The sequence below is a fragment of the Heptranchias perlo genome, chromosome 27 (genome assembly GCF_035084215.1).
Source record: "Heptranchias perlo isolate sHepPer1 chromosome 27, sHepPer1.hap1, whole genome shotgun sequence".
In the NCBI taxonomy this organism is placed as follows: Eukaryota; Metazoa; Chordata; class Chondrichthyes; order Hexanchiformes; family Hexanchidae; genus Heptranchias; species Heptranchias perlo.
In genome coordinates, this window is record NC_090351.1 from 32927642 (window position 1) to 32949976 (window position 22335).

At 41.7% G+C, this 22335-nt stretch overlaps 1 protein-coding gene across 3 annotated transcripts in view; it reads left to right on the top strand.

The window, feature by feature from the left end:
- Nucleotides 1-22335, top strand: part of LOC137344553 (solute carrier family 41 member 1-like) — a 50092-nt gene that overhangs the window by 22130 nt on the left and 5627 nt on the right. For all 3 annotated transcript variants that reach the window (XM_068007597.1, XM_068007595.1, XM_068007596.1), the window contains exons 3-10: nucleotides 2930-3037; nucleotides 7540-7611; nucleotides 9387-9531; nucleotides 10769-10915; nucleotides 13459-13606; nucleotides 14365-14444; nucleotides 15912-16046; nucleotides 21414-21562. In XM_068007597.1, the coding sequence (XP_067863698.1) occupies nucleotides 2930-3037; nucleotides 7540-7611; nucleotides 9387-9531; nucleotides 10769-10915; nucleotides 13459-13606; nucleotides 14365-14444; nucleotides 15912-16046; nucleotides 21414-21562 (984 nt within the window). The remainder of the gene's footprint in view (nucleotides 1-2929; nucleotides 3038-7539; nucleotides 7612-9386; nucleotides 9532-10768; nucleotides 10916-13458; nucleotides 13607-14364; nucleotides 14445-15911; nucleotides 16047-21413; nucleotides 21563-22335) is intronic.

Here is a 22335-nt window from a genome sequence, read left to right on the forward strand (position 1 = left end):
GATATGAATCGTTAAGCTGCTTTCTTTTACAGACAGCAAGTAAATGTACAGTGTAACTGTAACTGTTATAATCAGATCTTGCCTTAATCCAACTAACTTCAGTTCCCTCCTTTTGAACAAGAAAAATAATAAATGTGCCACACTTAACTTTTTAGTGGTCTAAAAATCATTCATTTTTTAAAAGACTCTTTTTCCCTGGAATCTGGACAGCTGTCGAAGCCTAGGCTGGCTTTCATCTTAAAAGGACACCTCCTTGGACCTTACCGACCTGCCTCTCATAAGAGCATTCCACAAACTGGTCTGTCTAGCTTTAATGCACATTTGTGTTTCTCCCCCCGCCCCTTCGACACCCCCCCCACCCGCAGCCCTCGGGTTGCCGTAGTAATTTTAATCCCTTGAGAGCTGGATTTAACGTAAAGGTAACATTTTTAATATAAATAATAACAAGATCCTTCCGTGGCAGAAATCCTGAACCATGACGGGGAGTTGATCCTCCAAATGCACATATTATAATTTTCTAAAATGTCTTTCACTTTTTGCATGCACAGGAAACAAGTCAAAAAAATGGCTCAACAAACCCGATACACTGATAACATCAGAGACCCAAACAGTACTAAAAGCGGCCGGGACAAGTTAAACAAAAAAATATCGGGACGAATACAATAAGCTGATGTCGAACATCACTTTTTTTTAATGGAATTTTTTATTGAGTTGTGCACAATTTACCAACTTTTGAGTCCTCGTGCATTGCAGATTACATGGCATTTGTAAATACATTGCATGTCTTAATTTGGTCAGCACTATATATCAGCAGCCTTTTGCATCCACCCCATGCTCTGCATAAACACTACTCTTGGGAAGATGTCAATTACAGATGCCCTTGAGTGGAGTTGGAATTAGCTGTCAGTGGCAGTCCTTATATGTGTGCGCAGAAGAAGCATTGAAACACACCCTCTGCAGTCTTATTTATTGTGCTTATGACAGGCCCTCTAACTGAAGGCTCTGTAACACTACACTATCTTGGCTGCATTTGGTTTATAGCCAGAGGAACGAAATGAGATGCACGTGGATGCCTAGTATGGATCTTTCCAAACAGCTGTCCGATTACTTGCGTTCGAGTTTATCCTTTAAATAGGGTGTCCAGCTCTGTAAGGTATGTTTTCCATTGCACCAATGCAAGGGTAACATTTCAAAGCATCCAATTTTACACTGCTCATCTAGGAAATAAGATGCAAGGATATGAAGAAGCTGAATTCATATTCCCAGTACAGTCGGGAGCTCTGTATGCTGTTAGATACATAATCGTTGTTCGGCTCTGGTTGGTCTTAGATATTTCAGTAATTGCATGGTTGGCTGCTAATTGGGGACTATTGTGTGATTTTTGGGGATGCGCCCACTCACTGTTCAATGAACCATTCCAAGCTGTTCTATGACTGAGCGTTCAATTTGGGGCAAGAGCACCTTGGAGTTAATTTGTGTTTTATTTCATGGCGGGGGGACGAAAAACAGATTGAACACTCTGCGAGTGGGTGTCTGGCCCAAGCTTTTAGTCTTTGTGGGCCGCTTAGGTTCATACCAAGAAGCCTTGTGAGTCTCACACACTGTTTGAATCCATGTTCCCATTAATGTGCATTTATTTCAAACTGCTGATATTAACAGATCGCGATGTTCAGATTTAGGATTTACAAGCCCAAATAGAGCTGAGTTGCATAGGTGTCCTGAGCTGAATTGCCAAGGCTCATGGGCCCTAGATAGGACTCATCTGATGCAGCCCTACTCTGTTGCCATGACAGCCCAGGAGCTTTCCAAATAGTGTCGGTCAATTTTAAACCTCAGCTACTTTTTAAAAACATTTTGATGAGAATGGTATTGAGTGAGCAACTAATCATGTTAAAGTTAAGTGGCTTCATCGGAATTCTTTAAACTTAAATTTCTTGTGTTTGGGCAAAAATCAAACACAGCCTACAAAGTGTGAGAAGCATTGTACTTGTGATGCTTCAACATTACTGACATTCAACAGTGTCCATCACATTCAACGGTGTATGTTACAGCTCCTTCATACTATTGGGTCCATTGGCTCATATAAATTGGCTTCCATGATTTTGTCAATGCTTATTCAAAAATGTTTTAATTCAACAACAACAACTTGCATTTATATAGCGCCTTTAACGTAGTAAAACGTCCTAAGGAGATTCACAGGAGCGATTATCGAACAAAACTTGACATTGAGCCACGTAAGGAGATATTGGGACAGGTGACCAAAAGCTTGGTCAAAGAGATAGGTTTTAAGGAGCGTTTTAAAGGAGCAGAGAGAGGTCGACCCAAAATAATAGATTTGATTCCAATTCCTTGTAAATCTTTTGGTGTCAGTGAATGTATTGATGATGAAACTCCCTCATGAGTACAGATCCCACGGTTGACTATTAACTCAAACTAGCCTACATCTATTTGGCATGTCTAGATTGTCAGATTGAGCTCCAGAAGTGAATGGGCTGGAGGGAATATTTGGGTGGAAGAGAATGATGAATAAACCATTTTATTACAAGGTAGTAACAGATGAAGGCTCATCTCAGCTCATCCGTCCAGAATGACCCTAAAATCACCCCCATTGCAGCATCCACTGGGTTCTTAAAAGACTCCAGTCCATACCATGCATTGCTTGCTGTGCTCAAATCCAGCTATCAGTTGGTGCTGATGATGACAGTCTCAGCCACATTTTGTATAACTGTTATTTTCTCCTGGCTTGGAAACTTCATGATGATGGTGTCTGACAGTGGGGTGGGGGAGGAACATGGTGAAAATCCCACACTACAGCAGGACGACCTAAGTTGCCCTTGTGAGGAGTTACTGTAATATCAGCATTGATATCTCCTGACCCTTTTTATAAAATCCTCCCACGTATACGCTGATTTCTCTCTTTCTCTTCCAGCACTGGAATGTGTTCAAAGAGGTGACGGAGGTGTTCATTCTCGTCCCTGCTTTGCTTGGTCTCAAGGGTAACTTGGAAATGACCCTGGCCTCCAGACTCTCTACTGCGGTGAGTAAATTGGTATTTAAAGCAACCTGTTCTTGCCTTCAGTGAGCTGCATAGCTTCAACCTCGTACTGGGGGAAGGTAGTTCAATGGCATTTTAATTACCTTGTGGAAAGTGTGCTGATGTAGTACCGCCTATTCACGTCTGTGGAATTGCCAAATGTTTCGACCTGTTACTCACGCTGAAGTGGTGGATGGGTAGGTTAGTGGTGCAAGTTTTTAGTTTGATATCTGGTCAACATATTAAGTTGCTGTGGTGTGATTCGAGCACTACTGGGTGCATTTGCAATTCAACCCTGTTCTAACTAAATTGAATTTATTTTCATTCCTCTCATCCCGTCTTGACTAAAATGTCGATCAAGTTTATCATTTTAAATTTAATGATGAGTACACTGCAACTAACGGCAAGCCTGCTCCATACATGTGTTTATAACCTGCATTCGCCGCTGGCAAATTACAACAATCTTCCATTTTGCACTTCAGGTATGCCTTTTTCAAAATAACCAAGAAGGAGACACTGGGTGTCATCAACCCAAAACCAAACAAAAGCGCCCCCTTTTTAAAGGGGTACAACTAATAAAGAACTTGACCATAAAAACGAAGAAAACTTATAAACTTAAACAATGTTGCTATGCACTATACACTCCAGTCCCAGTGGTGCCCACCGGTCGCAGAATGCCTCAAACGTACTGGAGAATGCCATGTGCTCCTTCTCCAGGACCATCCGGGCGCGGACAAGTCCGCAGAAGAGAGGCGTGCAGTCAGAGCGACTTCCCCCACAGGCTGCGTCCAACCTGGGCCTGAAGGTGGCCACCATGACCAGGCCCAGGAGCAGTCCCATGAGGCGGTCCTCAGACTTACCCGCCCCCCCTCCACTCCGCACCACACCGCACTTCAGGTATATAACTGGAGTTTCAATGGGAATCGAATACTCTGCTACAGATCAATTCAGACCTTTTTTTTTAAAACCGCAATTTATATTCCTAGCTGTGACGTTTTATGCCAATTACAGTATGTAATCTTTCAGAATGCTCAGTAACTGTGAAATAGGAGTTTTGTTACATGCATTTTGCAATGATTGGTGTAGTTTCTGAACATGACTTAATCCTCAAAAGAACGTTCGGTTTTCCACATCAGCCAGCTAAACAGCATGTCAGTGTATTTTTATATGTACTGATAACTTTCAAACCATTTTACCTCGTCAACTGTGGTGGGATAAACCTATGCCGACTAATGGGATTTAAATCTCCATATTATTTGTGGAAAGTGTACTAATTGCTTATAAGCTGATTTGGTGCTCTGGACAATCTTTTCCGATTCAGTTAACCAGTGTCTTACAGTACTAAAAACAAATATTTCTTCCCAATTTTTCTCCCCTTTTTCTTTCTTGTCTCCTGCCCTGACTTGTGCTGTGGTACAGTTCCATAGGTACCACAGCCCTCTAATAACCCAAGTACCCTCTCTTGCAATTTGAGACATGATAACCAGTGTTAGCACTCTGTGAAACCAAAAACTGTCCTCATTAGATGCATACATACATGTATGTGCACGCACAGACACTGTTTCCAGTATGGGTCAATGGCCAGCAAGCAGGACTGCCAATCCTGGTACTGCACCTAATTGCAGTGCCCCATAACACCACCCTGACTAAAATTTACTAACTCAGGACAGACTTGAGCGGTCAAACCTGAGACCATCATGGTTTCATCCCACAGTCAGCAATGTATTTACCTCCTAGGCAATCACTCAATTTTTCTTGTACAATATGGAATTTTTTAACAAAATATTTTTAAGATGGACTAAGTAGCATCTGCTGCTGGTGGGATGTATTGCACAGTTTGGTGAGGTTGCTTGCACGACTGAACAAAAGGATTTATCTTTAACATATTGATTTCCTGGGCATCTTCCAATAGACATCTTAAAATTCACTGGTTCAGGGCTTCAACGTCTCTGTTCCCAACCTGGTTCCAGTCACCAGGAGACAAAATCATTGGCTCACCCATCCCACTCTCACACTGTACAGAAGAGGCCTTAAACATTACTTAATCACAATAAAGCCATCAGAACTACGTTTACTCAACACAAATTCAATTTTTTGCAAGTCATACTCCTTAATGGCCATGTGTTTAACTTCTTGCCGTATATATTTCACACCACAGATTTTCAAATTGGGGTCTCCAGACCCACGAAGTAAGCGAGGGGATCCCTAAAATTGGATTTCTGTATTTGTAAATTTAGTCGCTCATTAAACATTTTCTGCAATTATAGCATTTTTTTCCTATGGGTAACTGAAGTTGCCTTTTGGAATTGTGAGCAAGAGGGTCCCCAGACGTGTCAGTATTTGTGGGGGTCCATCACCCAGAGAGGTTTTAAAACGCCAAGAGCAATTCTGTGAACCAGGAGGTGGGTGTGATGGGGGGGAATTTTCCTTGAAAAAATTAATTTACCACATTTTTAGGAAACTTGCTGATTTGGTGTGAAACATTAAGGAATCTTATTAAAACTTTCTGAATGGACCACGTTTTGAAATAAAAGTGGAACGTTGTGCACACAGGTTCTCATTAACAATCTGAAGCTTCCTTTATGTTGGTTTTCAGCCACTGGCTCCTGTAATATTGGTCTCGAGTAGCTGGTGGTCACGTTAAAATAAACGTAACCATATTTTTTATGACCAGAGGTCAGAACGATCTGTACAGACGGGCACTGGTCAAAATATCACAGCCAGTCTGCACATGCACTGAATGGTGTGGCCCCCACAGTGCCAGCAGTTCACAGGAAGGCCAGCTGCATATTACAAAGATGAATGTGGGAGGGCGGTGCAGTCAGCATGCCCCACCGAGACTCCGTGTACAATGTCAAAGCAGCTCGATTTATATTGCAGCTCCAGCCCTTTTGGCTTTTACATTTGGCCACTCACCTTGGTTTCTCAATATGTAAAAAGATTGTTGTGCAGCTATGGGACAAAGAGCAGCGTGGGCACATGGCCATTTACTTTGGAGTGTATACTTGACCCCGTCCTGAGGCATCACTAGTTCGGTACATGGCCGTGAACCCACTTTACCCAATGTGTTTAGGACTGTTTGCTTGCACGGAGGGTAAATGCTGACATGCAGTGGTTGGGCCTTCTGGACTGTTTCCCTGTTTTAACTTCTATGTATTTCTGTGAATACACATGTGATCTATGTAGCTTATTAGCCTGAGAAGACACGTAGCACCTACACCTGGAACAACTGCGCTTTACGAGCCACTGGGAGTGTTGGCCCTTTGATCAAGGTTATGCTCCTGTTTCCTCCTCCTCCACATCATTAGGTGGAATACTTCTACATTTTGCAGAGAACATTATTGCTTCTTGTATGTTGAATGCTGCTGAAATTAGTCCAAGCTTTCCCCCCTTAGATAATATTTTTGAATTAATAATGAACCTTGGCTGGATACAGTGCTTGAAAATGCATTAACAGTTCGGGACATCATTCTGTATCTTCTGTCCTTCCCCTGCCTTTCTCCCGTCCTATTTCTCCCTGGACTTTTGTTTTGCTGGGATTTGTATTGCGTCCAATAAATGTCCTGACCATAGTTTGGGCAGAGGGGGAGCACACAGCACATTCAATCCCGGCCCAGCAATGCCTCGATTTTAAAATTCTCATTTTTGTTTTCAAATCCCTCCATGGCCTCGCCCCTCCCTATCTCTGTAACCTCCTCCAGCCCTACAATCTTCGGAGATCTCTGCACTCCTCCAATTCAAGCCTCTTGCGCATCCCTGATTTTAATCGCTCCACGATTGGTGGCCGTGCCTTCAGCTGCCTAGGCCCTAAGCTCTGGAATTCCCTCCCTAAACCTCTCCGATTCTCTACCTTTCTCTCCTTTAAGATGCTCCTTAAAACCTACTTCTTTGACCAAGCTTGTCCTAATATCTCGTTCTGCGGCTCGGTGTCAAATTCTGCCTGATTACACTGCTGTGAAGCGTCTTGGGATGTTTTACTACGTTAAAGGCGCTATATAAATGCAAGTTTTTAGGGTAAATCATTTGTTATGTGGCATTTCTAGATTCACCTTGAGAGCAACAAAAAAATTCCTGTTTTGGGTATTTCTGGGGGTTGGTTGTTTTGTCCCCTGTTGTGAATTGGAACATTCTATAATTTTTTTTTTAGGCAATTTCATCTCCCTTGAAAATGACACGAGAATAGCTGAAAAGTGAAAGTATCTTGTTTTTTTAAAAAAAGAAAATTGAATGCAAGTTATTTACAGGCCAACGTTGATTGGGATAGATGGATTCAGATCTTACTTGTGTCTGTCCTAAGAAAAGGGAAAAAAAAAAGCTGTCATAGAAATGTAAAGAACGCTTCAAGAATTATTTTTGTATTTGCAATAGAAGGGTTTGGTTCATTAGCAAACCAGTCTATTTATTGTGTTCTGACACAGCTCTGAAAAATACTGAAACAAGACCTCACTGCGCTATCTTTTGACGTGTTTACATGTTTTATGATCTGTTGTTTTCTTCTTTCAAAGGCCAACATTGGGCAGATGGATTCAGCAGCAGAGCAATGGAAGATGATCACAGGGAATCTGGCTCTAATTCAGGTGCGTGCGCGATGGACCTACAACCTTTAGTGTATGGGCAGGTTGACTTTACTGCTAAATATTGGGAATGCAGGGTAATCCCTAACTTAATTTTTTTTTTAAATTTACTCTTAATTTTGTTTGCTATGATGGTGCATATGAAAGAATTCTGCAGCTTGTGCTGATATGTAATCACTTCCTAAAAAAGAAATGTTACGCTCATCGAGGTGTAGAATGGAACTCTTCCCATTTCAGGCACCCATTGTCAGCATCAAGCATTCCCAGGTCAGCCATTTGCAGAGTAGAGCTCCCTGGACTCTTCCCCAACAATGTGTCTCAGTCTCACCCTCAGAAGAGCATCCCCAACTCCACCAGTATGATATTTTTTCATAAGTACTTTTATACACAGTGGATACATGAGATTGATTGGAAGTCATTAATCCAATCAGAGGATTAATATGAACTTTGCTTATGTAGTTATTCAATTTGAGAAATTTATAAATATTGTCTGAGTCCCAAGGTTAATTACAGTCTTGCAATTACTCAAAGATATCTTTATTTTGCAGTTCTTGGGGTTAATTTAATGGGTTTTTTTCCACATTCCATTTTATTTTATACTCCTCACTGACTCATGTTCAGGTATGCTTCCACAGGCAGTGGCTGTCCTCCAGTAACTATTGCAAGTGGCCGTTCTTTGTGTGAGTATAGATAGTGAATGTCAGCAAGCTATTCAAATGTGGAGGTCAAAACAGTCCTGCTATCACTGGACATGCACACGTCCCAGCAAGGGTCACTGGATTACATTCAGGAATGGGAGCACTAGCTGCTTTCCTGTTCCCCTCCACCCTCGCCCCTTCCCTGTAATCCCAGCTAAGATCAGATAACCGCACACAGAGCAAGGATTGAGTTTGAGACCTTCATAATCTTTGTTTATTGTATCACACCAGGTGGTGCATTACATACTAAGTCATCATCAACTGGTTCGATTTCAGTGTACTTTATCTTATGTCAACAGTGATCATTGACTTGACACTGTTCACAATGTGGAGTGAAACCATTACATGTAGTTTGGTGAGAAATAGTTGCAGTTGAGATATATATATATATATATATATATATATATATAAAATATACACACTATTGTACATAATAGTTCTAAAGTTTTAACATTTTTAAATTTAATCAAAAAAGGTTCAGCATTTCAAAAGTAAATGTTGGTATAATGTAGTGGGGGTGCATGGAGCCCACATATTGTGCAGATGGAGGGGAAGGTTTAAGTGAGGAGCAACCATCTGTAAATCCATGAAGTACCTTGAATGAAAGGTTTCTGGGGCTGAAGGATGATTTCAGAGACAGTTGAATCACATGTCGACTCTCCACTTTGCAGTGACTTAGGGTCCATAATTTCTCTTTGGACAGAAAACAGGAGAATGCCTGTTTTTCTCTGTAATTAACAATCTAGTAGCGACATCGCAGGCACGTATGGTTTTGAAACCTGTGATTTTGAAACATGCAATTTCTGAGAGCGCAGTTTTGTTGGTTAGTTGTTAATTATAGAGAAAAAGTAGGCAATTTCTCTGTTTTGTTTAAAGCAGAATTTCAGACCCTTGGAATGTTGCTGTACAAACCTAAGCTTGTCAACCTTCTGTAAAGAACAAAAAAAAAATGCCCATGTGCCCTGTCTGGGCCAGAGACTTGGAAAATTTGTGTGCGACTTGTCCCAACCCAAAAAAATAAAGCTTCCTTGTGAAAATGACTCCTCGACGTTAAATCTGGTCTTGTTTTTCCGCTCTTAGGTCCAGGCAACTGTGGTTGGTTTCCTGGCATCCGTGGCTGCTGTAGTGTTTGGTTGGATTCCTGAGGGCCACTTCAGACTGGATCACGCTGTGCTCCTATGTGCCAGCAGTATGGCAACAGCATTTATAGCTTCCCTCATATTGGGTAAGACGGGAGCTTTGCATCAACCTGTAACCAAGAGTATCTCTTGTTTGGATACCGTTTCATTCGTCTACTGATCTGTTTAACTTTCCTCTCTTCGTGGCCACCAATCTATAAATGGATTACAGCAGAGTGCCGATTTCATGGACCTGTTTTAGCTTTTTTGTGCAGCTAATTTTGTTTCTTTGAGCATTGAATACATGAAGACCACATGTAACTGATAATATTATCAGTTTGCAGGGGAGTCCAAAACCAGGGGCCATAAATACAAGATAGTCACTAATAATTCCAGTAAGGAATTCAGGAGAAACTTCTTTGCTCAGAGAGTCGTGAGAATGTGGAACTCGCTACCACATGGAGTGGTTGAGGCGAATAGCATGGATGCAATTAAGGGGAAGCTCGATAAGTATATGATGGAGAAGGGAATAGAAGGATATGCTGATAGGGTGAGCTGAAGTAAATAGTGTGGAAGGAGGCTCGTGTGGAGCATAAACACGGGACATTGGGCCTGAATGGCCTGTTTCTATGCTGTAAACTCCATGTAATGTAACATAAATCACAAACCTCATGGCCAGTTGGAATAGTGTACACGAGAGTGTCTAGTATAAGAAACGTAAACAAAGTGTGGAGCGAGAAAACGCCATTTTGGATCATTTCTCTTTTTTTTTCCCCCTCCCCCCCACTCATACCTTCTACTCACTAGCCTATCTTTAGGACACGGTGTACAAAAGTTCAAAGTACATGTACCATCCCCGCTTATCACGGGCAGCCACCTATCTCGGGCAAATAGCGCCAGCAATTTGCCAGCACCATTGGAGTCAATTACAAAGTCGCCACTTATAACCTGTTAAGTGCACCGGCTATTCTGGACAATAAGTTCTTTGCACCTCAGTAACTGCAGAGATTTAAGAAACGGTACATCGTCCCACAGCTTATGGCGGGCTAATCACTTCAACACCAACGCACCCGGTATAAGCGGTGAGGACTGTAATCCAAATGTGCTCAGTAACCATATGCCTATTCAGGAGACTCTACAAAAATGACCGAAGAGAGTGGGGGTGTGTGTGCGCGCACGAGTGGGTGTGTGTGCGCGCACGAGTGGGTGTGTGTGCGCGCACGAGTGGGTGTGTGTGCTTAGTAAAACCCTATAGATTTCTGATGTTGGCAGTGAAATGTTGTTAGTCATCTTGTATTAACTTGTGCAGGAAAATTACTAATTTTATTGTGGTTTCCCACCCAGGGGTAATCATGGTTGGTGTAATTATTGGTGCGAGGAAGATAGGTATAAACCCTGATAATGTTGCCACACCCATTGCTGCTAGCCTTGGGGACCTCATCACATTGGCACTGCTGTCTGGAATCAGCTGGGGTCTCTACATACAGCTACGTAAGTCATTTTGAAAAATGTAATGCTCAGTATTCTCTTTTTTTTGCTCCCATCTACCATGGTGATAACTTTGTTTTGTGAATGGGATGCATGCAGCAGGTACAAATGTAGAGTTTGTCTGCCAGAAATAACTATAAATGGTATTTATGGAACCAGCTGTATAGTGTACAAACTAGTGGGGTAAGCTGGCCTTCAAGGGTGGGTGGTTCAGTAGATCACCCTCCCCAGCCCAAAGAAGCAGAATTTATACATCTGCATACAAACCTGAATATAAACCCCTAAACTGTATGTGTTGTAATGACATTCATTCTGTAACTGGTGTCCCATAATGTCATCTTGAGAACATTGGGAACCAAGGCCTAGTTGCTTTGATGTCATTTTAATTAAGAGCCTGGCCATCTAGAGGTATTTGTAAAAGCTGGAAAATTCTTGGTTACTGTCATACCTTGTAGAAAATCTTAAATTTTATGGGGAAAGTTTCAATTAACATCTTTTGATGGAATATAACCTTGATTCTGGGTCAGATTTTCCCCACCCCTTTCAATATGATCTCCTTTTCACCCACCACTCCCGAAGGTACTGGCTCTTGCTTGGGGAATGGTTCTACCTGTGCCAGCAGGCCACGACCACCTCCCCCCAAATGGCCATTCTTCATGTGTGCAGTGAGAATCAACAGGCAATTCAACTGTGGGGACGTGGTGGCCAACCCCAATCTTGCCCTCTCCTGATATCTATACCTGATGTGGAGATGCCGGTGATGGACTGGGGTGGACAAATGTAAGGAGTCTTACAACACCAGGTTATAGTCCAACAGCTTTATTTAAAATCACAAGCTTTCAGAGGCTTCCTCCTTCGTCAGGTGAGTGTGGGATTCCATGAAAGGTACCGCATATATAGTCAGAGAACAATGCCTGGTGATTACAGATAATCTTTCCAACTGCCCGTTATCAAGGCAATCAAAGGAGTTGAATAGTGTTCAGACAGAGAGACATTACATACAAGACTACTGAATATACAAACGGTCAGAACCCAAAGACAGAGAGAGAGAGAGAGAGAGAAACATCCGAAAGGAAGAGAAAGAGAGAGAATGACCAGTTGTATTAAAAACAGATAACATGAACTCAAGATCCCGGTTGAGGCCGTCCTCATGGGCGCGGAACTTGGCTATCAATTTCTGCTCGACGATTTTGGGTTGTCGTGTGTCTCGAAGGCCACCTTGGAGAACGCTTACCCGAAGATCGGAGGCTGAATGTCCCTGACTGCTGAAGTGTTCCCCGACTGGGAGGGAACCCTCCTGTCTGGCGATTGTTGCGTGGTGTCCGTTCATCCGTTGTCGCAGTGTCTGCATGGTCTCGCCAATGTACCATGCTCCGGGGCATCCTTTCCTGCAACGTATGAGGTAGACAACGTTGGCCAAGTCGCAGGAGTATGAACGATTCGGCCAACGTTGTCTACCTCATACGTTGCAGGAAAGGATGCCCCGGAGCATGGTACATCGGCGAGACCATATAGACACTGCGACAACGGATGAACGGACACTGCGCAACAATCGCCAGTCAGGAGGGTACCCTCCCAGTCGGGGAACACTTCAGCAGTCAAGGACATTCAGCCACCGATCTTCGGGTAAGCGTTCTCCAAGGCGGCCTTCGAGACACACGACAACGCAAAATCGTCGAGCAGAAATTGATAGCCAAGTTCCGCACCCATGAGGACGGCCTCAACCAGGATCTTGGGTTCATGTCACGCTACACGTAACCCCACCAGCGAAAGAAAGTTATCTGTTTTTAATACAACTGGTCATTCTCTCTCTTTCTCTTCCTTTCGGATGTTTCTCTCTCTCTCTCTCTCTCTCTCTGTCTGTCTCTGTCTTTGGGTTCTGACCGTTTGTATATTCATTAGTCTTGTATGTAATGTCTCTCTGTCTGAACACTATTCAACTCCTTTGATTGCCTTGATAACAGGCAGTTGGAAAGATTATCTGTAATCACCAGGCATTGTTCTCTGACTATATATGTGGTACCTTTCATGGAATCCCACATTCACCTGACAAAGGAGGAAGCCTCCCAAAGCTTGTGATTTTAAATAAAGCTGTTGGACTATAACCTGGTGTTGTAAGACTCCTTACAGATATCTATACCTGTTCAGTTTCTAGCAGGGTCCACTGACTAGGTTGGGACCTTCCTGGTGTGTGTAACTCAGTAGCACACTGGGTGCTGTATTTTCCCAGAAAGCCAACAGAGCGATTCTCAGTCCTGTCACCTAAATCAGATTTCGTGAGGAGTGTTTTAACACATTTACACGGGCGGTCTGCCAGAAATTGCTGTTGTGTTCCTGATTGAAAGAGTTGTGCTGCTGGATTAACCAGTGAACCATGGGTGTAGTTAGTGAAAACAATAAAAGCATTCTGCCTATTACCATAATAATGGATCAAACATTTAGTTTTTACTTGAATTCATACTGACAGTTTGAGACTTTTTTTTAGGTGTTGCTGGAAATGTTGTTATGTTTTTATTTATGTTCTGCAACTATTTTTGTAATTGCAGAGGCACATCCTTACATCAACCCACTAGTGTGTGCTTTCTTTGTTGCTTTGACTCCTCTATGGATCATTATATCGAAAAAGAACCCAGTCACACGAGAGGTGTTATACTCTGGTTGGGAGCCTGTTATCATTGCCATGACCATTAGCAGGTACTGACTAATAAAGCTTTACGATACTAGTTTCCCTCATGATTACTTCATTTGCTGGTTCTAATGTGCACAAGTTTTACGTAGAATTTTATTTGGAGTTGCCACCTTTTTCGTGTGCAACGGCCATTACCGATTTGGGTCTGCCGTAAATACCTTCTCGGGTTCAGAGGTGTCAGTTGCTCCCTTTAGTGGCACGAGGGTCTTGTCTTTATGGGAGCGCTGCCCTGTATCTACTTGTATGACAACCTGACAGAGTGGGGGTGGCAGTGGGTGGTTATATCTGTTTTGTTTGACCAGTAATGAAGGATTCAATTTCCCCAATTTTTTTTTGAAATGACTAACTCTTTTTTTGATTTTTATTTTAAAGACAAATGCTTTTAATCTTAGCAGTAAAGCTACTTTTCCAGTAGAATGCCCTTTTGTTCACGAGGAGCAGGCGGGAGGAATCTAATGAAGCGTCAAGCTTATCATTTAAATAAACTACCTTTAGCAACAAGAGCATGTCAAGGAGTATTTATAAAAACTATGTATATTTCAGACTAAATTAATTTACCACATAGTTCTCAGTAAAGTCTCTAAGTTTGCACTTGCAGATCTTTTCTTATCAATTTTCATAAATTTGTTGGGATCTTCACCTGGATTGCCATTATTGTCTTCTACCTTGTTCCTAATAGAAATAATTTAACAATTAACTTTTAACCTATTACAAGACTTTTATTTGTGCTGTGTTGTAACTGTGCAATGTGATTGTATTGCAGCGTTGGCGGACTGATTTTAGATAAAACGGTATCTGATCCGAATTTTGCAGGGATCGCTGTATTCACTCCAGTTATCAATGGCAAGTACATTTATTCATCTACTGTGCATTTTTGTCATACTGTGAGGCTCAGAAAAAATATCTATGAATGCACGAAAGCCAGTTTTAACTTTTGGTGGGGGGGGAAGAAACAGATTGCAAGAAAAAATACAGACACGTGTTACAGAATAATGTGTGGGCTGGTGTATGTACAACAGGCTATACCACATCCTGCTTATACAGACGAAAAGGTGAAAGAAAAACATTGTTTTCAATCCGATATCTTGGAACCGTTTTAAGGATGTGGATTTTACTGAAACTAGATTTATAGAACCTCAGTAAACAGGCAGCAGTGATGTTTGGTAAATGAGTGGGTGGCACCGGAGTTTGAAAATCACAGGTTTCTTCCATTGTGTACTCTGGCATCAGAATACGCTGTAAACATTGTGGGCCCTCGATTATCCACGCATCTGTTTATCTGCAGTCTCAATTATCTGCAAATATTTTTGCAAGAGGTTGGAGGCCTGTAGAAGTCAGGGCTTCGGGTCTTTTAGGGACCAGTAGGTCTGCTCTATTTGTCCTGTGGAAGATTAAGACAAATGGGCCCTGGGGTGTTTGGCTGATGGTGCGATGGGGTAGGCATTCCCTGGATCTGATCCATTAACGACCTATGTAAACTTATCGGGCTGTAATTACACACTCCCACCAGTGATGGTGCTGTATCAACCCAGTTTCATGTCTCCCAGCTTCTTGGCCTGTACTGCAGAGAAACTCCAATGCTCCAAACAACTCTGTCCTTCCCTGCTTCCCAAATTGCCATAGATTTTGCTATTTAACTATAAATAAAATCAAAGTGAATAAAAGTAAGCATGTATGAATGGGGACTGAATTACACCTGTGCACCCTGGCCCGATTACCCTCAACCTCTTCACCTGAAGACTACACTTTGGCCTTGACTCCCTGTGAACAAAGCTGTAGGAAGTTCACTAGTAATATATTAAATTCTTTGTGTGTAGCACGCACCTCATGTAAGTTTTACACTTACAATAACAACTTGCATTTATATAGCGCCTTTAACGTAATAAAACGTCCCAAGGTGCTTCACAGAAGCGATTATCAAACAAAATTTGACACCGAGCCAAGTAAGGTGATATTGAGACAGGTGACCAAAAGCTTGGTCAAAGAGGTAGGTTTTAAGGAGCGTCTCAAAGGAGGAGAGAGAGGTAGCGGGGCTTACTTCCTGCAATACCTTCCCTGTCACACTTTACCTACCACATTTTGTTGATACCCCATTAGAAAGCAGCGTATCCTCCAACTCATTATGAGCAGTGCGACAGGAGATCTACGAGCATAAGGATGAAAGTTAGACGGTTACGTTGAATAAAAGTTTGGAAACGCAGTGTTTAAAAAATGTAATTTTTCAAAAATTCTGAACTGAATAAGATTTCTCTGAAAAATGAGATGTGCTGTAGTCCTTTGTTTAATCTGTGCCTACTTCTCCTTCCTCAGGTGTTGGTGGCAACCTAGTGGCAGTGCAGGCCAGTAGAATTTCTACCTACCTCCACCTCTCCAGCATGCCTGGTGCGGCGCCAGAAAACAAGCACAAGACCTGCCCGAGCCCTTGTCGCACTTTCTGTAGTTCAGGTGAGAGCCCCTCTTACGTGGTCAATAAACGGGGCAAATAAAATACCAGCTTTAGACCTCGAGCGATCCAAGGTTCTTCATGCTGAGCGGTGCTGTGTACATGTGTGCCTGACAAGCCCAGGTGAAGGGCCAAGGCCCTTGTGCAGGACATCACTAAAGTTGAAAACAGCAGGAGATGAGATAAGAGAAATTGATTAGACAATATCCAGCTTGGCTTTTAAAAGTCTGTCGTTGTAGGAGAGAGGAAAAATTTGTGCCACTGTTTTGAGAAGGAGATGGAGTATATTGTCTTAGTTGCAACACAGTGATGAAAAAAACAGTCCTTCATACCGATGGGGAACAAGTGAAAGCTAAGCAGTCAAGTTGGTCATAATTTTTTTCACACTAAGCAAATTGCTCCAGTAATTTCTTAGTGAGTTTTTGTCTATCATCTTTCCTTCTTTACTGAAGAGGGAGAAATGTGTAGAATACCAGTGCTAAAGAGCACCCTGGGAAACTTCCATCTGCTGGTGAATAAACTCCTGGCCTCTCCTCATGCAAATAATCAGCAATTTGCCTTATGGGGAGCTGTGAATACAAACCCCATGTCCTGTCACTCAGTGGCACAGGCGTCACAGTTCCACCACCTCACTTCTGAGACTGATGCTTGGTAAGGAACTCACTTGATGTAAGATGTACTAATTAAGTATTCATTTTTAGGAGTGATTAATTTTGGAAGTCCTGCGGTACTTCAAATCTTGATATAATTTTGTACCATATTTCCTCTCAAAAGAGCACAATTTCGAGAGCGTGATTGTTTTCAGAAAGTGGTAGCCTCGTAGCTAACCTGCCTAGCACAATCGTCTGACGTATTTTAAACAATTGGCTCCTGTGTTATGGAGAAACCCAGCTCCATAACCTAGCATTATTTAATTTATACCAGAAGGGGGCACCATTCCATTCCCCTTCCAGTTGAGAAGAACCAATTCGGAGCAAGTAACTGCAGCCTCAACTTCTATTCACCCTCACTAGCCCAAGCACTCCCTAACCAGAAGCTAGATTTGTCTTAATAAATATATATTTGTAATCAACGGTTGGTTGTTCCTTTAGAAGTGATGTAATGTCTATTGATGTCCTCTTGCACTACTATCCTGCACTGTTTATACTCACTAACCAAAGACATTTGAGAACTAGGAATTATAAATTGTCCATCTATATAATGAAAAGTTTTGAATAGTGCAAGTCCATCACATGACATCTTTAAGGCATCGCACCTTAGGAGTGTCACGCCTCAGTGTCACGAGTGCATAAAACAAAAATTAGTGATTGGCTGAAATGAGAGCTTATCTGTTACATTACCAATCAAATATGCAAGAAAGAGAGAATTTGCATTTATATAGCACTTGTCATGACATCAGGACGCCTAAAGCGCTTTACAGCCAATGAAGTACTTTTGAAGTGTTGTCACTGTCGTAATGCTGGGAAACATGGCAGGTAATTTGCGCACAGCAAGGTCCCAAAAGCAGCAATGAGATAATGACCAGATAATCTGTATTTAATGATGTTGGTTGATGTTGGGATAAATATTGGCCAGGCACTGGAGAGAACTCCTCTTCGAATTGTGCCATAGGATCTTTTACGTCCACCTGAGAGGGCAGATGGGGCCTCGGTTTCACGTCTCATCCGAAAGACGGCACCTCCGACAGTGCAGCGCTCCCTCAGTACTGCAGTGGTGTCAGTCTGGATTATGTGCTCAGGTCTCTGAAGTGGGATTTGAGCCCACAACCTTCTGACTCGGGGGCGGGAGTGCCACCACTGATCCAAGACTGACCCTTAAAATATGCAATTGACTAAAGTTGAACGAATAAAAAGTTCAATTCAGCCGATGACTACCAATAAGAAATGAGTAAGTGGGAGAAAATGGAGGAATCAAATTTTTCCAAAGCCGTTTTACACTAAACAGCAAATGCCACAAAACTGACCAAATTGTTCAAATAATTTCTTCTGAGTTTTTGTCTGCCAATTTTCCTCTTCATTGAGGTGAGTATGTACCACTAGAAACATCATTTAGAACATAACCACATAAAAAAGTGTCTCAACTGGCCCATAAAGTTGTTAATATATATTAAAATTTCCTGCAAGACATTTCTCTCTGATATCCCTGCCCTTCTATCCAAAGCTTGAGTTAGAAATTTCACCTTTGTCTTGCTGCTGGAACTTCCAAATACTGTTGGTAAATTCAGTGTGCTCGTGTGCGTGTGTGTGTGCGCATTATGGGATTTGTTTTTACTTATTTCTGTGGAACTACAATACCCAGAGTGCACTACTGCTTAGCCAGATACAAAATTTACAAATAACTGAGACGGACTGAAATCAACGGAGATGAAAATCGGACAGGCTCTATAATGGGTGGCTGATCCACAAGGTCAGTTTTACACCTGGGTGGTAAGCTGAAAATCTACCCCACTGACTTTTATAATTGTATAAATAACTTGGGGGGGAAAAGCAGGGAGTGTTTTGAGGAGGGAAGAGTGAACAAAAAAATTGAAGTTCATAGAATGTACAGCACAGAAACAGGCCATTCGGCCCAGCTGGTCCATGCTGGTGTGCTTATGCTTCACACGAGCATCCTCCCACCTTACTTCTTCTAATCCTATCAACATAACTTTCAATTCTTTTCTCCCTCATGTGTTCATCTAGCTTCCCGTAAATGCATCTATGCTATTTGCCTCAACTAATCCTTGTGGTAGCGAGTTCCACTTTCTAACCACTCTCTGGGTAAAGAAGTTTCTCCTGAATTCTTTATCGGATTCATTAGTGACTATCTTATATTTATCTAGGTTTTGTCTCCCCCACAAGTGGAAACATCTTCTGTACGTCCACCCTATCAAACCCTTTCATAATTTTAAGGATCTCTATCAGGTCACCCTTCAGCCTTCTCTTTTCTAGAGCAAAGTACTTCCTTCTTAAGAAATTACTAAAAATCTACTGTGGGAAATAGAGCAGAAACATATAATGTGAATAACTAGAAATGAGAGGTTTTGTGGAGGGAGGAACAAAATTACTTGCATCTTATGCAAATTTTGTATAATGGTAGGTAGATAGTATTACAGATGTATCTGAGCCCTGTATCTTTTAACATAATTGAAGTATGTGAAGCTTTTACATCAAGTCAGTCATATGATATATCATTGTGATTGGCAAGCTACTGTCTTAATCCGTAGCCGAACTACAGTAAACTTCAGATGCTGTACTTCCTTCAAAGAATACTGTGAGCAATGCCACGGGAGATCTATTCTTACGTAAAAATAACTGATGCTGTGATTTTAAGCTTTTTATCTCATCTCGTGGTTCAAATGATGTTATGAAAAGATTAAGCTTTGTCGTTGTGGTTTATGTCTGGTCAAGTTACTGCTTTATAATCAAACTTTGAAGTCCATTCTTTTATATGCTAAACTCGTAATTTGTCCTTAAATTTTTTTTCATATTGAAGTAAAGGATTACCATCGGTAAGGGAATATTTCACCACTCGTTTAAGCCCAGTTTAAATCAAGGACTCCCAAGTTGAAAGTAAAACTCCCTCTACACTCCATTTCCTGCTGAACCAATGACCTTTTTCTCATCAGCCATCCTTGTGAGTCAGACAGACAATTGGTGCTGAACAGTGAGCAGTTCTGTGCTGTGGACTCGTGCTTAATTGGAATTATCTAAGCTTGTTTCAGTTCCAGCCACAAGAAATTCATCAGTCAATCTGGTTTAAGATCTCAAAGGTTAAACATAGTGTTCTCTGTCTCTGTGGCACTCAAGTCATGTCAAACTGAAATTGGTGTCAAACTTTGTTTAATAATGCTCCTGTGAAGTGCCTTGGGATGTTTTACCATGTTAAAGGCGCTATATAAATGCAAGTTGTTGTTGAAAATGATTAACGCATTTTGAATGTATTTATCTACATAAGAGTTGTTTAAATTTACTTGTCGACTCAGTATAGATTAAATAAAATAGTTCGGGCCACTGTACTCGATAGAGATAGTTTTATTGTCTTAAACATAAATGCTACTACCAACTACAAGCAATGCTTAACACAATACCACTAAAAATTACAAGCAATAAAATAAGACTAAATTACAAACAATAATCGAAACATACCTAGGTTTTAAACAGTACAATCTCAACAGCTGTGCTCAGGACCCGAAATTGATCAGTCTTCCTCCTATCAGCACCGACGTCACAAATCGTCTTGAATTCTGACTAACTGGGGTCTCTGGCTGTCCTTGTATTGGGTTTTTGTGAATGTCTCGCACACTACTCCACCCCCCCCAATCCTCTTTAGTGCGCCTGCGTGACACTGTCATTCTTGGTATTATCTTGGATGTTCCGTGATCTCCCCCACCAGACAGTAGGATATGTATAACCACAAGGCTGTTTCATCACAAGTTATTTCAGACCTTGAAGCTGATAACACGCCAGACAGCCAGCTGCTCCGTGGCAGCTTTCAAACTGCTGTGGTTAGCAGTGTTCAGTCTTAAACAACCCCATGATCCCAAGCTGCCCTGTTAGCCTAATTTCCCAAAGCATACTGGATAAAGATACTAGATTGCTTTCTCACAGTCTATTTGGGGCAGATTCTAACTGATGCTTTACGATGTTGGTGAACACCAGGTGTTACTCCTGCCCTCTTATCCATTAGCAGGCAATAGTGGAAATTTCTCAACTGTAATGCCTCTTCAGCCAGCCTCAATTAGAATTTCAGTCCTTGGATAGTACAGTATAAATATGTTACAGTGGACTCGAGATTTGATGTGGTGTCTTTTGGAGTGAGAGAGTGTCACTACTGTAACGTTAAGTGAATCTTATGGCCACTGTTTGGAACGAATTTCCAAATATCTGGCTGAACAATGAATATCATCTGCAAAGCGAAGTGACAATAGAAAAACTTGGACTTTTCATCCTTTAAAGGAGGCCAGTGAGGGTAGGCAACATGCTAAGTGGACTAGAAAAGATTAATCCTAAGCACAATTTCAAGTCAAATCACAACTGCAGGACAAGAGGACGTAAATACAAACTGGTAAAAGGCAAGTTCAGGACTGATGTCAAGTAGCACTTCTTTCGACAGAATGATTGATAGCTGGAACCATCTCCTGGGTAGAGAAATGGAGAGAAAATCTCAAGTTATTCAAGAGGCAATTAGATGGTGTGATGGGGGATGTAGGTTTCTTTGGAAGGACGAGCTGAATGGCCTCCCTTATCTGTGCTTATTTTTGTGATCTTTATGACTCCTGGAATTGCATTTGCTTTTTCACTCCAGAATTACAAACTCTTGCATTTAATCATGTAAGGTACCTGTAGGAAAAACAATTATTTATGTGTGTGTTTTTTTTTCTTTTGCAGATTTGAATTCTAGATCAGCTCGGGTCTTGTTCCTTCTAGTTGTCCCAGGACACCTAGTCTTTCTGTATACCATTAACTCCATGCAAGGAGGACACACTACACTTACGCCAATATTTATAGCATTCTACATGATGGCTGCTTTACTGCAAGTATGTTCCTTTTAAAAGTTTAAAATTCTTTAGGCTTTTATGGATTACAGACTTTTGCTAAATACTGCTTTGGACATTACTGTTATTCTAAACTACCCCAGGAACTATTAAAAGCCAACCCTGATGGTGAGCCAGTTGCAAGTTACTAAACATTAGGATGTAGGTTCTGCCATCTGATTGCACGTTTAAGAGTTTCCAATTTTTAGCCAGGTTTCTTGTGCGAGGTGCAAGTAAAGACAAAGAGCTTCATAGAATGATTACAGCACAGAAAGAGGCCATTCGGCCCATTAAGCACATGCCGGTTCTTTGTAAGAGCAATCCAGTTAGCCCCATTCCTCCACCCTTTCCCCATAGCCATGCAGATTTTTTTTCCCTTCAAGTATTTATCCAATTCTTTTTTGAAAGCCACGATTGAATCTGCTTCCACCACCCTTTCAGGCAGCGCATTCCAGATCATAACTACTCGCTGTGTAAAAGAGTTTTTCCTCATGTTGCCTTTGGTTCTTTTGCCAATCAACCTTAAATCTGTGTCCTCTGGTTCTCAACCCTTCTGCCAATGGGAACAGTTTCTCTTTATTTACTTTATCTAAACACATCATGATTTTGAACGCTTCTATCAAATCTCCCCTTAACCTTCTCTGCTCTAAGGAGAACAACCCCAGCTTCCCCAGTCTCTCCACATAACTGAAGTCCCTCATTCCTGGAACCATTCTAGTAAATCTTTTCTGCACCCTCTCTAAGGCCTTCACATCCTTCCTAAAGTGTGGTGCCCA